General features: G+C 37.3%; 1 protein-coding gene across 5 annotated transcripts in view; it reads right to left on the bottom strand.

Annotated features, from left to right (window-relative positions):
• The window catches only part of LOC119652509 (complexin), a 538,453-nt gene that overhangs the window by 153,552 nt on the left and 366,345 nt on the right, over positions 1-18,556 (bottom strand). Inside the window, exon 1 of one of the 5 annotated variants that reach the window (XM_038056703.1) lies at positions 4,858-5,009. The exons of the other annotated variants lie outside the window; for them this stretch is intronic. Coding sequence (XP_037912631.1) covers positions 4,858-4,870 — 13 coding nt within the window. The 5' untranslated portion in view covers positions 4,871-5,009. Of the gene's footprint in view, positions 1-4,857; positions 5,010-18,556 lie in introns of those variants that run through there. 5 annotated transcript variants of the gene reach the window in all.

Here is an 18,556-nt window from a genome sequence, read left to right as displayed (position 1 = left end):
GAGAATGTTACACCTCTTCTGCTATTTCACCTGTTTAGGCAGAGGATCTACAAGCCTTAATATATATATTTCCAAACCAATCTTAATGTTTATATTGCTTTGAACTAAGTAATGGATTCGAAAAAATTGCGGAATTATACAGATTCTTGGTCTTCTACTCCTGACTTGCATGAAAGTAACTTTTCACGATTTATAAGCCCCAGCAAGTTCAGTTTGCTTTTGAATTACTTGCGTGTAAATGGCAATAGTATGTATAACGGCAGATAGAAATGGCCCAAAGTTTTATAAATTTTTTCGAAGTTAGAGTATCATCAAATCTTAACGTAAAAATTACCTCTAGCAATACATCCCAAAATGCCGGTAAAAAAGGAATACGAAGTCTGGTGAAAGTGTGGATAGTCGGGCCACTGTTTTGATTTTTTTACAGAAAGAAAGGCAACTAATATTATAACTGATTTAGATGGTAAAGCTATCAGGAATTTCTGTAAAAATTTGCAAAAAAGACATTATAAAATCTATTTTGAAAACTACTTTAACAGTTACCCTTTACAAGAAGACTTACTGAAACGCAGAGTTTTTGGAACAGTAGGCTCAAACAGAAATTTTTACCGACATTAAAAGAAGATAACCACCTACAAACGGACAATATGATTACCCAGTTAGTGGCATAAATCAGTGTTAATTTTGTCAAACTATTATGGCGAAATTGATCACAAAGAGCACATGGCACCAATATTGAAATATTCTGTCTAAAAGCCACGAAAGATTATAACGCGAATAAAAACTTCAAAATTCAACCAATTTAACGGAAATTATGCTGTTGACAGAGAAGGTGGTTGTCCAAGATTTTCTTTCATTTTCATGACTTTTCTGCGGTTAAAACCTTTTTGGTTGATAAGAAATTGCATTCCTTTTCACATCTAGATTTAAACACCCTAACTGTGAAAGAATTTAGATGGAACATGTTTCATAAGCAAGGAGAGGGACCAATTAGTAAACAGGAACCGTACCACGTGCCGGCCATAAGGCTGCAATTACGAAGGAAATTCGTCTAAAATGGGGTCGTCAGCAATTTGTCAACTTGAGAGAACACATTCATGAAGATACTGCAAATGTAGCACTACATTATTTGTAATGCGTCCTAAAAGGCAGTACAATATATGCAAAGTCCCAACTTCTTTGCAGAAAGTAGAGACATCTTTCTCATATTTACATGAAATTTAGCTTATTGCTTTGCAAATTATAAAGAGGAGTGTTAACAGCTGCGAGTCTCTTCGGTTAGACTGCTCCCAGGACAGAGGTGAGGCAGCGCCTGATGAGTTGTCTTTGCACTGGACATGACCGTAAGTCGTTGTCGTCTCTTATTATTGACTTAATTCAAACTATATTATTTCTTATAATATCAATAAAGTTAAAGCCGTTAGTATCATTATTCATCTTAATCCTCGAAATCCTTACGTTCTAAATTTGTTTTTTTCCTATTTTTTTTGTAAGCGGTAAATAAAGCCAGAACAAAAATAGAGTTTTTGAAATGTTTGGTAATGTAAAAGTGTAACTGAAAAATTTAAGCCCCCCCTGAATAAGAAGAAAATTTCTGGGAAATTTTAATTATGATGGGTTGAACGGGAAAGAAGCTTTCAACGAATTTCTATCTAAAGAATATCATTTTTCAAGCCACCACCATTTATTTTTTAATTTTTGTTTATTCTTCTTGTCATTGAAATTGATTTGTTGAAAACAAAACCTAATTAGAGTCGGTTTACTGTGTGTCTGTCCGTCACAAGCACTCTTTATATTTTTAAGACGGTTTTGGGAACCCTACTGCTTCCAGACATTTTTATTTCGTAATTGGAGAGAATTTTCTTTTTATTATGAAAAATGTTTCGCAATTAGAATTTTGATAAAGAAATATAGCTCAAGTATAGAGTATACATATGTATATATATGTGTTCATCATTTTCACCTTTTTTAGAGGAATTTTTTTTTTTAGAAAGCTGTTATTTTATCATAAAAGTATACTCGGTATTTAAAGTTTTTAGTAATTATTTTACTTGAATTCCAAATCTTCCAACAGCTTTTTCAATAATTTAGGGGTAGTTGCTAATTTATGCAGTAATACTTCCTTGACATTGATTCTTATACAATCAACTATGTCATCTATTCTGAGTTACTTGTTATTATATTGATTAAGAATCTATTTGTCGGGCAGTGCTAAATATAACCAGAAAAAAAGACTTTTCGTCGGCTTGGTTATGGTTTGAAAAAAGACAATTTTTCCGATAATGCCAATTTTTTTAAAAAAAATTTATGCAGTGGTATTCTGACGACCCTGCCCATTAGTGAATCTTAGTCTGACTAAGATTGATAAATACAGCAAAGACCGGCAGTACCGAAAAAATTAAAAAACTAGCCCTTTTTCTAACTATAACGAAGTCGAACAAAATGACACACACAAAGGTAGAAATTAGTGGAGCTAATGGAGCTACCGCCTATGGCACCCCGATGTTAAACTAGTTTACTCTACGAAGTGAAAAATATATTCAGGAGCATACGGAAAATGACTACCGTATTAGTCTGCAAGCATTACAAGTCCAACCGGATAGTTATTTCACTTATAAACAAATTCGTGTAAGTCAAAAAGTTTGAAACTCTCTGCTTGCTTTTTGCATTGCCACTTAATTTGTGCCAAGAAAATGAGCCATATTTAAAGTTGCGTTTCGTGATTTAATATATATAATTTTTTTGTGCATATTTAAAAAATTTCACAACATAAAATGAGCACTGGTAAACCCCGGTTCTACGCTGATAGAGAGAGAGGACTTTTTTGGTTAAGAAATATACATATTTAATAAATGGTAGAGTGGTCCTTAGTCTATCCATCTACTTGATGACGGACTGCACTAATTTCGAGGAACAACTTACTTTTTCCAATTAGTACAAGGACCACTCTTATATCACTTTTATTTTTGATAAAAAATCATTTTTAACAAAAAATGGCTTATCCTGTTATGTCGAGAAATAGTAACTCCAACTATTTTAGAATTGCTGAGGAAGCATATGTATGTTTTTTGGAAATTTTGGTGATTTCGTGCTAAAGCCAGAATTTACTTTAAATCATACAAAATATAACAACTAGAAGAAAAGTCACTAGATCTAAGGATCCACTTCATATTGTAAGTTTAAGAAAGTAAATTTTCATGAATCTGTGAGACGAAAGCTCCATTAAGAACTGGTTCATTGCTGCTTTACATTATTTAGTTGACTTTCTTAAAATTAAACTATGTAATCTGAGAAGTTTTGCTTCATTCAACTTTAATCTATTACTCGGAACTTTTGTTTTTAGAACTCGTAAGGACGAACTGAAAATAATTTCAGGACAATGCTGTCATATTTGAGAATAGAATTGAAATGAATATTAATGCCGAAATTTTTCTAATCAATCAAAATAGATTTTTTATTCAATTTACTCAAAGTGTTCAAGGAGACTGCTGAGCCTGACACTGAAAATGACACTTTTAAGGCAATAAGAATATACTTCGAGAACTCTTCTTAGAAGAATGTAATATGCATTTATTGATTTCGATGTGAAAATTAAACTACTCAATGGCCTACTTCCATATCGTCTACTTATTATAGTGCAATCGATTGGATTTGCTAAGGACTTTCCACCCCATCTAAATACTCAAGTATATAGAATAGGAGGAATGTTAAACTTGAAAACAATGCCTTTGATCAACCTTTTCCCATGAGCTAGACATGGAAATAACAAATTGGCTTAAAGTTACACAAATCGCATTAGGGTATTGACAAAAACCAGCAGCCTAGGCAAGGCAAAAAAACCGAGAACCGGAATGAATCCAATCTCGTCAATTAAAAGCTGCCAACTTTCTAGGTATACTTTGTAAACTGTACACAAGCATATGTGCCCACATGTAGAAAAAAGTCGAAAGTGTACCTTGAAAAAATATTGAACGACAAACAATATGTTTTCCCAACAGACTATGAATTTTCCGGTCACTTCTCGTATCCAATATGTTTCCATTGTATGGGACTGAATAAATCTGCTTTTGGAAACTCACACATTTTTTTTTTGTTAATGGTAGCCCAGAAAAACGAACACGAGGAAAAGAAAGAAAAATAAAAGAGAAAACTGTCAGATCGAATATTTATTATAAAAATGAAATGGAACTGCTGAATGGTCATCAATCAGAAACAGATATTGGGGACAAGTGGACGCTTATTTTATTCTCTCCCTACTTAGACAGGGCATGATAGATTCTACCTACATTTGTACATATACAAACTAAGCGTGGGAATTTTGATAAAGTCTATCTGAATATGTTTGTTAATGATATCAAGTTGAGCATACTTGGGTCTCAAGTATATAAAACATTGAGAAAAATGCCGCCGGATGGAATGTTGAGGTAAGCCGAAAATATGAGACACCAGAACAAATCACGATGTTAATATCAGATGCATCAAAGACCAGAAACCAGATCGATTTGATTTTGGAATTTCTCACGGTTTATTCCCGAAACTTTGCAAAATTTCACTAACAGATGTTTCGCACACAAACACTTTCTATTTGCCGGAATGAAGGACATTTTGATCACTTGGATCATTATATGATTTTAAACGACAATATATACACAACACTTATATAATAAATGGAAAATTCAATTGAATTTCATAACTTTACAGAGAACATATTGTGTGAAACCATATTTAGAACTGACTGAACTGAAACCAACATTCTTTCTCAACAAAGGATCAAATTCTCAAAAACCAAATATCTACAACACTTAGATCGTAAAAAAGTACAAACATTTATTATAACTTTAAATTCTCATACCGTACCAATGAAATTCATTTCTTTGGCGCCTTAAATAAATACTAGCTCGCCAAGGAGTCCGTCTTGATTTTAAGAATTTGGTTTAGATACCACTTGCACTGCCGCACTTTGTGCACTGAACTCGATTTCATGACGAATTGTTCGTTCAACACTAACTTGTGACTTTTTACTCGCATTCGTTACGTCGGGGTACATTATATGGCAAGCGGCATCAGAAAGTTTAACTACTTCAGGAGTAGCGCGCGATTTTCCGCCGCGCCGGATCAGGATTCAGTTTGCCAACATTACATATCAAAAAATATGTTTTTCTCCTTCGTACATGAATCCTTGAGCCGCTTGTATACAATGCCCCAACTACATGGTATACCCCAATGTCAAATAGTTGCAAATGTCGCAGGAGTGGGAAGCACAGGATTGCAAATGTAAGTCAGTTCTAAGGACGAAGGGAACACACTTCAGGAGTAGTATGCTCCTGACAGGATTGTTGTATATAAACGGGAGCTTTTCGAAGGGGAAAAGTAATGACGTCAGACTATGACGAAGTAGGAAGAAGAGAAGTACTCCATATAATCCCACGACTGATTTGCACTGCAATAAAGGGATGCGCATGCCCACTGCTGGATCCCCTACGTATTTGCACTTTCGAGCTGCGAGTTAGAAGGCATTCGTTTCCATATTTATATCGTGACAGCTACTCTGAAGAAACCACCCTTCCGCATGGGAAAATGTATGCCAAACGCGATTTCTGCCGTTATAGTTCTCCTCCTTGTTCCCCGAATATAGTCCGTTTTGCAACCCCTGCGTACATAATTTTCTTGATTTCACCCCGTTTTTAGAATGCTTTTTCTAGACATGGGAAATATTCCGGTTGACATACTATATGATGATGTCGCATATCTTACTTTTGAATAACACTTCCTTATGTAAGGAGAACCTTACGGTTTTCATGTATACATAGGCTCGTGGATGCAGTATTCCATACTCTATTAGAAGTGGATAATCCTTGCACTATTCATTATCTGCTCTATCTGCAAGAGCAGATAGATGGGCAGTTTAGATATGCGTGCCCGCAAATAGTATTATATATAAAGTTTGCTATGCTGCGGATACACACACACCTTACGCTCTGGTACAGGAAAGCCTTGATGGTCCACCATATATCCTCAAGGCTTTATTCATCTCTCCAAATATTTTCAACCCATTTGCAATACAATGGTTCCAACTATAAACTTTTAAATGAATTTTAAACGAGCGGAATGTACGAAATAGTTGGTCTTACTTGCTACAAGGCCAAAGTATTGTTCAACTATAATACATACCTCGGAAAATTATCTTCCGGCGAGTCAACTTCTGTTCTCTCTAATCCGAGTTTACTCATGCATATATGCCAGAATGCAACCATTCAAGTCAAACCATCCATGAAACATATTTTTTGTTAAAAATGCAAACCACCCCCATAAACTTATCATCCGCATAGACCGGAATATCGCGGTAATAACTCAGAACAACGTAGCCGTGTAAATTAAATATCTACACTGAAAAAAATCAGACTACAAACTTTAATATGGGTCATACACACTCCATGTCCCCAGCCGCATGTAGTAGGCACACAGTAAATTGTAGAAATGAAATGAACTGGCTCGACCGACATGCCGACATGCATATAGTTTATATCTTTTTTTTTCATTTAAAACTTGAGCGGAATAAGATATTCCCCAGTGGGTGGAGAAGGGCTCCAATATCAGGACGGTTAGGATGAATACCCAGATGAAGATGATGACTATGGGTGGTGACATCAATTTTATCCCCATTATACTATATGTATGTGTATAATGTACTGACCCGATAACTGTTCTTTATATTCTCGGTCGTTATTCTGTTCCCACTCCTTATTTTTCCTTGCGTATACGCTTACGCAGAACGAATAAATTTGGTAAATTATTTAGAAAAGTTTCTCAAGTGGTGACAATAAAAGTAGGCGTTCTAGTCACTTTGCAAGGATCTGAATTTTATGAAAGGTTGCTCAGCGTCAAGGAATTCAACCACAAGCCCTACTCGTGAAGCCATTATTAACTAACTTCCGAGGCGTTCCATTTTTTATTCCGGGAGCAGATGCTTTCAAAGGTTGTTAGTGAAGATTGCAAGACCGTGTTAACCTGAATGAGACTCCGTTAGTGAATATGTTCGCAGTTAGGGTTCGACTCATGTTTTTTTTGCGTAAAAAGAAAATATTGTAGTGAATTTTATATGAAAATTCATTCGGAATGAAACAGATTTGAAGAGTTTAGAAAGCGTGCATATATACATATGTAAACCTTGCTTCAATCTAAAATCATTTCCCAACTAATTTCACAGTAGCTTTTCGTTTTTAAAAAATGAATGAAAAAAATGAATGAATCTAAAGAATCTTCATTTATCAGTACAAATAATTTTTTTTTACTCTTATTAATTGAAGATATTGGGATCGATTTGATAGAATTGTTCATGTTTTATGTTTTTTACAATTTTAAAATTTCCGAAATCAAAAATAATCATGTTGTCCTTTAATTTAAAAACAATCCATTACTTTAGATTGCAAAACAACCGATAAGTTCAAAATCTATTTATATGTGGAAGTGACATATCCATGTTAGACTGAAAGATGTTTTATCTTTTATTCGAGATTATCGTCTTTAGAAAGGTGCAGCAAAAGCTCAGACAAATGGTATTTGATGGATGGTGGTGGTGATGATATTTATATTTTTGACGCTAGAGTTGGAAGATTTCTTAATTTCCATTTAAAATTTTAATGAATTTTTGCAATTTTTTCGAACAGATAGTTGACAGATAGTTGGACTTACTGATAAATCCAATTTTTTGTTATTGAACAACAATAGATTCACCAAATAGTGAACAAATTAAAACAGGACTTGTTCATTATTTCAAAACATTACTTTGTCTGTTGCAAAATGACTACAAGAAAAACAAAGAAGATTATATAAATTTGATCTTTCTTCACTGCAACAACTTTTTATATAATAAAATGTGCAGAATTTCTGAAAAGTTAGTTTCCATTCACAAGCCTTCCGTACAGTTTTTTTTTCCTTGGTACCATAGATGCTACAGCGACACTAACATAAATTTTTAAGTTAAATTTTCCGATTTTGTTTTACACAAAACCTTATGAAAATCGATTCACTGTCTGTCTGTCACACGAACCTTTCTCCAAACGGTCAAACCGATCTGAACAAAATTTGGTGAATAGATGAGAACTATGAAATCCCACGCATACAGCGAGTGACATAAATATAGGTGGAGTTTGAAGGGGGCTCCCCATACATACAAAGGAGGGATTAAAAAAACAAATGTTCACCGGATATAGCCGTGTAGATCGTGAAAGGTCTCGATTAGTTCTTTTTGAAACTGACATTAGTTTTAGCGTGAATTGCAAAGTGCGCGAGTAAGGAGTCAAAATGTACACACTTAAGGGAGACAGGACTCATTTTTGGAAAGTACCCAGCCCGAAAATCCTAAAAAATCGGGGTGACGCGCTTGGATGAAATCTAGATATCCAAATATGTCTCATTCCGATATCTGCTCAAATAAACTTTCTAATAGTATATTACCAACTTTTGGAAATTGACTGAAAAAACCCCTTAAGTTTATCCTAGGAGTACGACATAGAGGACTGTCTCGAATATACACATGTCAAGTTTGATGGAAATCCGGCTATTAGTGTCAAAGTTATAGAAGTTCAAACTTACCATTTTCTTGCTAATTAACAGCATCCTAAGCCATACAAATAAGATGCTGACGTCATAATTAACGAGAATAATTGACATTCGAATGAAATATTAAAATTCCATTCATGAAGAATTTACTTCTCCCTAGCCCTTTTTTGTATCCGTTGTATCGATTGGTGCAACCCAATATCGATCGCGGATATCTTCATTTCTGTTGTGATCAAAATGTGTCACGCCACCAGTTCAATGCAACATCTTCGTTTCCACTAGCGCAAGACGCCGTTCATTGTCTTTTATAGTCGGCCAACACTCGGAACTGTAGAGAGCCGCAGACGGACGACATAGCGGTAAATCTTAGATTTGAGATGTTCGCTGATACGTCGATCGCAGAGAACACTAGTTGTGGAATGCCACTTCATCCAGGTCGCATTAATGCGTGATACAGTTTCATTACGCAGTTCACTATTGGCTGATAGCATTGACGCGAGATATTAATTCGCTCTGGGCAGGACACTGAAGCTGACAGCACTGAGCAATTTAAATATCAAATAGATAAGCACAAAACCTTTTATACCTGAAGCGTCAAGCTTCCGGTTTTCCGACTTGTTAAATGATGATTTGATCAATGATATTTTTATGAGACGTTATTTCCCTAGTCTACATTATTTTAAATTCATTAGAAAATAAATTTTAAGTTAGAATTAATTGGCCAAAAAATTGCTCCATTTTAAGGCGAATCACGCAATTGATCTGAAAGAATATCGCTCTTGCCTCTATCTTCAAAATCTCAGGAACCCAAAATTCAAGTTTTACATGTTTGGTACAGTGTGATACTAAAGGGTAAGGGCGCAGTGAATTAAGGGTAATTTTTCAGAATTTATGCATCTAAAATAGCTAGTCCCAAAGTATATTTAAAACTTTTCTTTAGATTTTTAAAAAGCAAAATGGTGTTTCGGCCAACTTAGCTGGGCAAACTGCTACAGGTCGCAGTTTTAAATATGGAAATGAAACAGAATTTTTTTTTGTAAAATTTAGTGAGGATTTTTTTCCAAAAGTGTTTTTAAAAAGAATGACATCAATTTGAATTTCTCTCCTGGCTTTTAGCCATAAAATGGTTTAAGCTGTTTACCTGGTGGTCACTGAAATGCCTTATAACATCAAAGCACTACAATAATCATCAAATATGTCGCATGCACAAAGGTTAACAGCGTGGAATAGAAATCTATCAGTTCCTACAGTCTAACCCCGTATACCACAACCTCACAAATATTAACGGCTACAATATACAACATACCAACATAGTTCGATGCGTCGTCAAAGGTAAAAACTGCAAATTGATGGCCACCCATATGTCATAACAAGTAATTTTGGATACACAATGGATGCTAGCAGTCAATAATGAGCATGTCCTCCATAGAATCAAGAGGATGCATGGAACTTAGACATTTAGACATTTATTCGAAATTTTTGACAACTTTTTAAAAGCAATACCACGAGGATATCTAGTAAACCGATAAAAGCCAAGACCATTTCAGGAAACTATACAACATTTGTTCGCTTGATCCGCAAATCTATGGTGGTATACGCCGGCGTTCGATGTAGACCCCGCCGCGCGGCTACCCGAGCACGTCGCCTTACAGTATACGACCTTGTGGATTCAATCATCTAGTGGACACAGGCATAGGAAATTCCACGTGCATGGCAACTTAAGGCTACACGCAAGTAGACGTGAGCCTCGGTTTGCGTAGAAACTTTTGGTGGCGTTTCATTTTGACTGAAATTAGGAAATTAGGACCCATATTAGGCATCGACTACTTCTGTCACTATGGGCTACTAATGGATATGCAGCATATAATAGACCCCAGAATCTCTCTTCGGTTGTTGCGAAAATTGTAACCTGTTCTAACGACAAAACTCTTTCTATCATTTTTGAGGACATTGCCGATGAACTATTTAAGCAGTGTATATGCAGACCTTCCAACAGCAGTTAGTCATCTTGCGGAGATTATAGACGCCTGAATGCTTAGGCGATTGTTGAATGGCACCGTAACTCCCGAAGATATTCCAAAGATAGCAATTTGGACTCTTCGTGTTCACATGGATGACTTTTGGCCTACTTAACGCCTTTGCGCCTGGTCCTAAGACCAAGGATTCGTGAACATCAGAAAGATGACCATTGAGAAAAATTGGAACTGAAGACGATTCTCATAGAATCTTTGGAACTATCATATCATTAACTTTATTCCATCTTTTCCCTGTATTTCGTAACATATCGAGTGTAAAATATATGAACCAGATATAAAATTCCTATAAATAGTCCTTCGGTGGCGAAATTTTCTTTTTATTTGTAGAATTATCAATCTTTTCAACTGTTGCCCAGCTCTTACTTTTTGGCATTCCGGACAAAAACTTATTTCTTCGTTATATCCTTTTGCGTTTTGTATCCCGCAATTTGTGCAGAATTTCATTTGCTTTTTTCAGAGGCAATTTTACTAGGGAGTATATTTAATAATAAGTAATATTCCCTCTTTTTCGACTCCTGAGCCTTCCCAATATACTCCCCTTAATTTTCTACTTTCCATCCCGACATTCGTTTATATCCAAAATTTACTATCAAAATGATTTATTATATTTATTTAAAAAAAAAAACATAAGAATAGATAGCTGCCCCATAAACGCTAAAATCCGTTTCCATTTGAACAAATTCCCAATTCTCTACAAGCCCAAAGTTAGTAATAACCGAGGAAAACATATGTTAACCCTCCCGCTTGCACATAAACTTGCCAAGGTTACATATTATTGAATGTAGGCACACCGGTTAACCTTGACTGGGGCTATGCCGCTGGCACCGCAACAATTTGATGTAATTTTTGCTTCTGCTGGGCCGATTTCGAATTTGAATTTCAAAGCCGGGGTCGGCAGAATCAGAAATTAGCGGGATCGGGACCGGCTGCTGAGGTCGATAAATTGATCAACCGGATTCGGCGGGGAGTTCGTTCTTGACTTGGGCAGAGTGATCGCCCAGTGTATAGCTTGTAGAAAAGAATTTGGCAAAGCATGTGCCCTTCGGCGATCACCGTTATTCGCGAGTCGATCGATAAACTTTAAAAAGAAAAAGCACCCTACCAAATCGGATTGATGCTTATTTCGCGAAGTTCATGCGTTTTCGTAATAAGCAAATGCAATGAATTCGGTTGGATTCAGATTTTTTTTTTTCCGGTGTAGATTGCTGAAAGTGGAGCCAACGCGGCGCGGCACAAGTTTCGAGGAGGAACAAGGGGAAAATATTAGGGACATTACTTCTGATATGTCAAGTTGATTGGCTTCGCAGTGTCTTTGGGCGGAAGTCTCTTAACTTAGTTGAGTGTGGGTGAGAACCCGCATCAACATCACTAAGTGGATCGAGGAAATATAACTATGTCAGTCAGTTGGAATGGAACGGTTTAGCATTATAAATAGAAAGCGTAGCTTTGTACTGATGAAGGAAGTAAGTTGCTCCCGAAATATATATATGCACTGCAAAATAAAAATTGAAGTTTGAAGTAAGCTACTGGTCTATCAATTTTAGGCTTGACTACAAATAGAAGACAATATCTAACCTATTTTAAACAGCTTCCCCGGTAATTGTATCTTTCTTCTTTCTTTTCTTCTGCATGTGAATCCCACATTACCACATTTATACATAAATACCCCGTCAATGATGTCGTAAAATATATGGAAGAACAGAGTGTAATACGAAACAATATCCGCATGGATTCTAAATGTAGAAGATTGACACATTTTGTGCTGTCTATGAAAATGCCGAAATGTGAGTGAATGTGTTCACGTTTTCCACCGAAGAAATTACTTCCTAACATACTCGATCTCGGTTCATGTTCTGTACTACTCTTGAGGCTCAAAGCAAGTAGAAGAAACTGTCAAATACAGAATCTCTCTCTAATTGGGTGACTTCCTCTCCCCTCTTTTCCTTTTGTAACCCACAAATGTCACGAAGGGACTTCCTCCAATAAAATGGCATAAGGATGCCAAGGCAGAGAGCGAGCCTCAAAGACTGCGCGCCATTGCACGGCTGAGCTTGAAGAACCATCGATTGAGGATGCGGTCCGTCGTCTCATAATTTGCCTCTATTCTGCACCAAACCGTGACTACTTACTACTATCTGAGAAAACCAAGCAAATTTCTTAAAGAAAATCTGTGTTAGCATTACCTGGTATAATATATTTAACCAGTTTGCAGTTCAAAGTGAATTATCATAATGCATTCCCAATGTAGTAATATTGCGAAAACTCGCAACGACTCGTAAATTATCAGATACGTAAATCGATGAAGTAATTACTTTGATTAGAGACCATCATCAAGCTACGCACAGCAATGCTAAATAAATCGAAGTTGATAAATTTCACCGCAATTTATGAATTCCAACCGAAATCTGAACGGAATTTTCACTTTTACGACGATAAAATCTAATTCTGAATGAAAGACACCGCTTCCTCGGATTTTTGACACATTCACTTAAAAATTGACGCCTATCATACCCGGGCCAAATATGTTTCCGGCACCGGCGTTCTTTCTTAAAATAGGAAATCAATTTTCGTCGATACAAATTATTGTGAAATTGATCGAAAACTAGCTTAATACACCGCCTCCGTGTAATAACCCAGCTATTACCTCGCTTGCCAATTCCTCAAGCTTTCTGTCCGAGAACTTCTCTGATCCGACCATTTGACCCTCAACGATTCCTTTAGACGAGCCAATGATTTCGAACAGATTGCTGGGTTTATTACAACCCACAGCCTGCCCCAAAAATCCTAAGCGGTTAGCAGATCATGAACGACCAAATACTTCAGGGCGAAACGTCAAGAATCCCTTAAATGTAGCCCCCATTTAGAGCTGAAAAGTGCAAGGTTCTGTTGGAAGCATTTACTTCATGTCAAAATTAAGCTGGTTTTAGATGAAACCCTATTAAGACCGATTATTCACTGCGTAACTGTCAACATGAAATGAAATCATTGGTTCAACCGAAGCTATGGTAAAATACGAATTCCATAATGGGAGGATAATAAAATGCCAATGCAATGCTGAAATCTGCCGGCGAAAAGGACAAGACCTTTACGGAAATATAACTTAACGGACAAATATACTGCAATGTAATATTTCCCCATTGACGCCATTTTTAAGTCACTGTCAAATCTTTCTCCTTGTGTTTCATAATAGTTACAGATTGAATGTATGTATAGCTACGATACGAGGAATACCTTCAGGTCTGATTTAATGGATTTAATGTCCTGGGAATCTATCTCAAGTGACGGAACAATTATCAAGTTTAGGTTAAGTTAAAGATGATGATTGTATATGGCTCTCCATTGAACAACATTCCGTTGTTAAGTTCCATCAAACCTTCTTGAGAATTTAAGTTCTGGTGGATATTACAATTGCACCTCATCATATGTCATTCCTTCTGCGTGTTTCACAACATATAACAATATTTTTTGTTAAGGATGCTGGGAATCCTGAATCCGCACCTACTTGGTGACGGATCGGACCACTTGGAAAGCAACTTACTTCCTCTTCTGTAGTCCACGAACTCCTCTTTTTAAGGTTAAACACCCAAGTTTTCTAAGGTCTGAATTTATGACGGATTTCGTACCCATTACGTATTTGCGATTATATATGAATGGAGTGATTACCATCTGTCTTTATTTTGGTCACGCTGCTCCCAGGGCAGAGGTGAGGCAGCGTCTGATGAGTTGTCTCTGCCCTGGACGAAACCGTCAGTTCACTTTCTCTTTTCTCTTTTTTATATAACAATAGTTTAACAAGATTCAATTTCATGTCCTTTTCTGAATATGCTATGGTTATAAATAGGACAATTATATCTGGAAGATGTAAAAATTTAATCACAAATCTAGATACGCCATGTTTCTTAATATTGATTGAATTAATCCTTCATTTTAAATCCAAAGGCAATGCATCTTCTTTGATTAATCATCCACTACCATAGTGATTTTAGGGGTGTTTTCCGAACGATTACTATAAAATAATCTTAACATTATGTATCTGCTCCACCCAAAATTATCAGACCGTCATGCAGTAATCTTTTGTATTTAACTGTTTCAATTCACCCCACTTTCTCCTCCCCCCAAAATCTAATGAATATATTGTCTACCAGTTTGGAAGGTGTCTGCTTCAAAGCGATTAGCTTCATTTATCATCTTACTAATATTACACTTCTAATCTGCTTTACAACAAGCGCAACGAGTCAAACGGGAGAAATTCGAAGGAACTTCATTTTCATGTCTTAAGCTTACATGTTCGCAAGAAGAGGATTAACGTCATGGAAGCGACTCTAGAGTGCTTCAAGATTAATCAACAGTCTACGATGGGGTTTTGGAGGAGTTTGATAGTGTTTGAAATTGAATTTGTTTCAAATTTAGTATTATTTGTGTCCTTTATTTTGCTACCTTTGATTAAAACTTCGCATTTTCTACGTCTCAAAAAGTATTCTGCGAAACTCAAGGAATATATTAAACGGAGCGGAACGTATTGTTTGTTATTTGGCTATGAAAATTATACTTCTACTTATCGTGTGCATACTGTACACTATATGGGTATGCATTTCCCTGTGCTTAAATATATCAATTGAACATTTTCTCATCAATAGCATCCAGTTGAGATTTTTATTCAGGAGTTGAGTTTTTTGTCTAACATCCAAGTGACACCAATTTCATTCTTCTTCTTCATTCTTTATACCGTACGACAGCGGAGTCAGGTCAAGAAAAGTTATGATTACCCATGGCTAGATAGCTATCATTGACTGATCGATGAGATCAATCAACATTGTGGCGTACCGTTTTGATGCCACAAATTCCTAAAACCGTGACTACTGTGGGGACAACAGGAGGAACAGAATCAAATTGCCCCAGATCTTTAAAGCTAGACTGTAGTGTTTATGAAGGATAGCAGCTCCCCCAGATGTCTTTGTGGCCCACAGGGAAGTGTTGGCCTAGCTCTAGTTAGAGCTGGGCAATTGCAAAAGGAGTTCCTGAGGGTTTCTGTATCCTTTGCGCAATTTCGAAAATAGAGTCCTTAAGCCCTCCATATAAGCTCTTGTAATTACGTAACGTTGTAGGAGGACTAGATTCTCCTTGATTCCATCGTGATGAGTCTTCGCCATCTGAACTCAGTGGGTGTCGAATAGTGCAAGTAGATTTCACCCTTCATAGCAGCCAGCAACACGCTGACTGCATGTCCGAGAGACTATTAAGAACGGTACCTTGCCTGGCTAGGGAGTCTGCCAGCCTGTTATCTTCTATGTTTCCATAACAGGGAACTCAGAAAATGATCACTGTGTCTTTGTGCTTCCCACCAGCCTGGAGTATATCACAAGTACTGGCTCTTAATGGCGATATGACTGTCGATCGGAATGACTAGGTTGTGCATGGAGCTCGGATCATGCTTTAGCCAAGGACAAGCCAATATCACCAGTACATTCGTTCGGAATACACTGTCGCATCCAGCGTGCCTACACTATGTGTATCGAAAAATACATCGAATCTGCTGTCTACTTTTGATCCGTCGGTAAAGACTACTGTGTCATAATTTGGAAGGCCAATATCCCCTGGGATTGGCCGGAGTTTCCGAGGTACAACGTCTAGGATGCTAATACAGACGGAGAGATTCGTTGTCGGACAGCCAAACTCACGGAAACAAACAGCACTGGAGAGCCTTGACAGCAGCTTCACATGCTGTTCACAGTAGAATGCTTTTGGAACCAACCATGACTGTATATATCATGTCTTCCACCAAAGAACCCATTTTCTAATGAAGGTCTTCTTACAGACCTAGAAGGCTAAACAGGACTTAGGCCCCAGTTCTATGTAGATTTGGTCTCCAATTTAACTTACGATCTAGCACCACACGCAGAGACTTTATGTTTGAGGAAATTGTAAATCTTTACCTATTTAGCGATCAGATGCGAAACTTGGGTACCTTGGTGATGATTATCCATCAATATAGGTAAATACTTACACCAGCGATTTAGGATCTATTGTACGTTAATAGAGAAACATTAACTGCTAATTTGGAAACACAATTTTTAATAGAGGACATTATAGAGAACATTACTTTGTTGTAATCAGCAAATTAAAAATGGTCATAAAGAATTCAGTCAAACTTCCATGGATACTGCCGGTTATGCAATACGCTTAATTATTCAAGGGAATTTTCGCAGAGGATAAAGATATAAACGTAATGCAACCAAAAATCTAGTAGAAACTGCTTTTCGGGATAAGTGGTTCTACTTACGACTGGGGACATCTATAATATTTTCAATAACCTTAGGTGGGCTGATGTAGAGGCGCTAAACATACTTATAGAGACCCAGGATATTTGCGAAAGTTACTACAGATTTATCTGAAAGATCCTAAGACTATATTTAAGAAAAGATATAAACAAAACAGGTAATAAGTGGTGTAGCTCAGGGGTCGATTCTAGGTCCTGACTCCGCCGATTGATACGAGATTCTGGGCATAGAAATTGCAAATAGTACGCATCGATGAGGCCGCTAGGCAAATCAGGTGACGTTAAGGACACGGCCGTGGCTCGAGGCAATGGTGTAAAGTCGGAACATGTTTTTTTAACCGCCATAGGCTGTCCCAAGCCATAGTCGAGAAAGGAGGAGGGATAGCTGCAGCCTGAATGGCTGAGTTACATCTAAGCATCTCATGTGAGTAGGGTGTCATGAACTATATAACAAGACCTGCAACACAACTGTGTGATCGCTGACACATTTCGAACCACCGAGGCCAACGCCAGGATTTTGCAATAGGCAGACAACCCTTTTATGTAAAAACACTCCATGTAAAGGAACCTGGAAAATTTGCCTCGGATTGGACAGATAAACGAGGACGACGAAGGAACGTTTAACTGACTATTCTTTTGGATCACTTCATCAGATCGAGATTTATAAAATGAGCATGATTGCAGTCCAGGAAACAGGAATTTAGATTTGCATTTATAGTAAACAAGCAACTCAAGCCGCACGTCACCGACTTCAAACCTATCAACGAAAGGTTGCATACGATTGGCATCAGGACTCCTTTTTTTCAACTTCTGGCTCATCAACGTGCATGCCCCGGCTGAAGTCAAGGAAGATGCCATGGAAGACGAGTTTTAAACAAGCCTGGAGACACTGTTTAACGCACTGCCAACAAACGATGTCAAAATGCGGTTGAGAGAATTCATTGCGAAAAACAAAAATAAAAGCTGTCATCGGGGAACCGCTAGAGGACACAGTCTCCATGATGAATGCAATTCTAACGGTCAACTATTAATTGACTTCGCCAGGAGTAGAAATCTTTTCGTAAGCTCCACATGCTTCTCGCACTAGCGCATTCATAAACACCAGACGCTTATACCGCCAACCAAATTGACCAAGTTATCATTGGTAAAAGATGGACGTGCAGTGTATCGGATGTACAAACCTATCGAGGAGCAAACTGCGATTCAGACTATCACTTACTGAAGGTAACATATCGGTGCAAAATATTCTCAGTGCACCAATCGGGAATCAGCCCTACCAAAACTTTCGCTGTTAATAACGATGCTATGGCGCAGGCATATACAGCCGCCCTGCAGGAAAAACTATCACCTATGCTACACGACATCAGCAACACAGGGATACGCGGGTTCTGGGGAGAACTTAAAGGTACCAACAAGGAAGTCGCAGAGAATGTCATGGGATACAAACCCCGGTGAACGCGAATTGACTGGTTTGGTGATGAACGGATGAAGCCTACAGACAATATATCAAACGTGCAACCAGAGCCAAAAGGAAATGTATAACTTATGAATGCAATATCTGGCGCCTCCATTCAAGTAGCCCAACTCGATGATGGTATTGGTGATCCTGGCCGCCTACGACAGCAGAAGTAGTTGTGTTCCTAGCAGTCGAATATGCTATCAAACAGTGGAACACCAGCGC

Source organism: Hermetia illucens, chromosome 3, assembly GCF_905115235.1.
Source record: "Hermetia illucens chromosome 3, iHerIll2.2.curated.20191125, whole genome shotgun sequence".
Lineage (NCBI taxonomy): Eukaryota > Metazoa > Arthropoda > Insecta > Diptera > Stratiomyidae > Hermetia > Hermetia illucens.
Note: the sequence above shows the minus strand (reverse complement) of the source record. Positions and strands in the feature narration are given on the sequence as shown.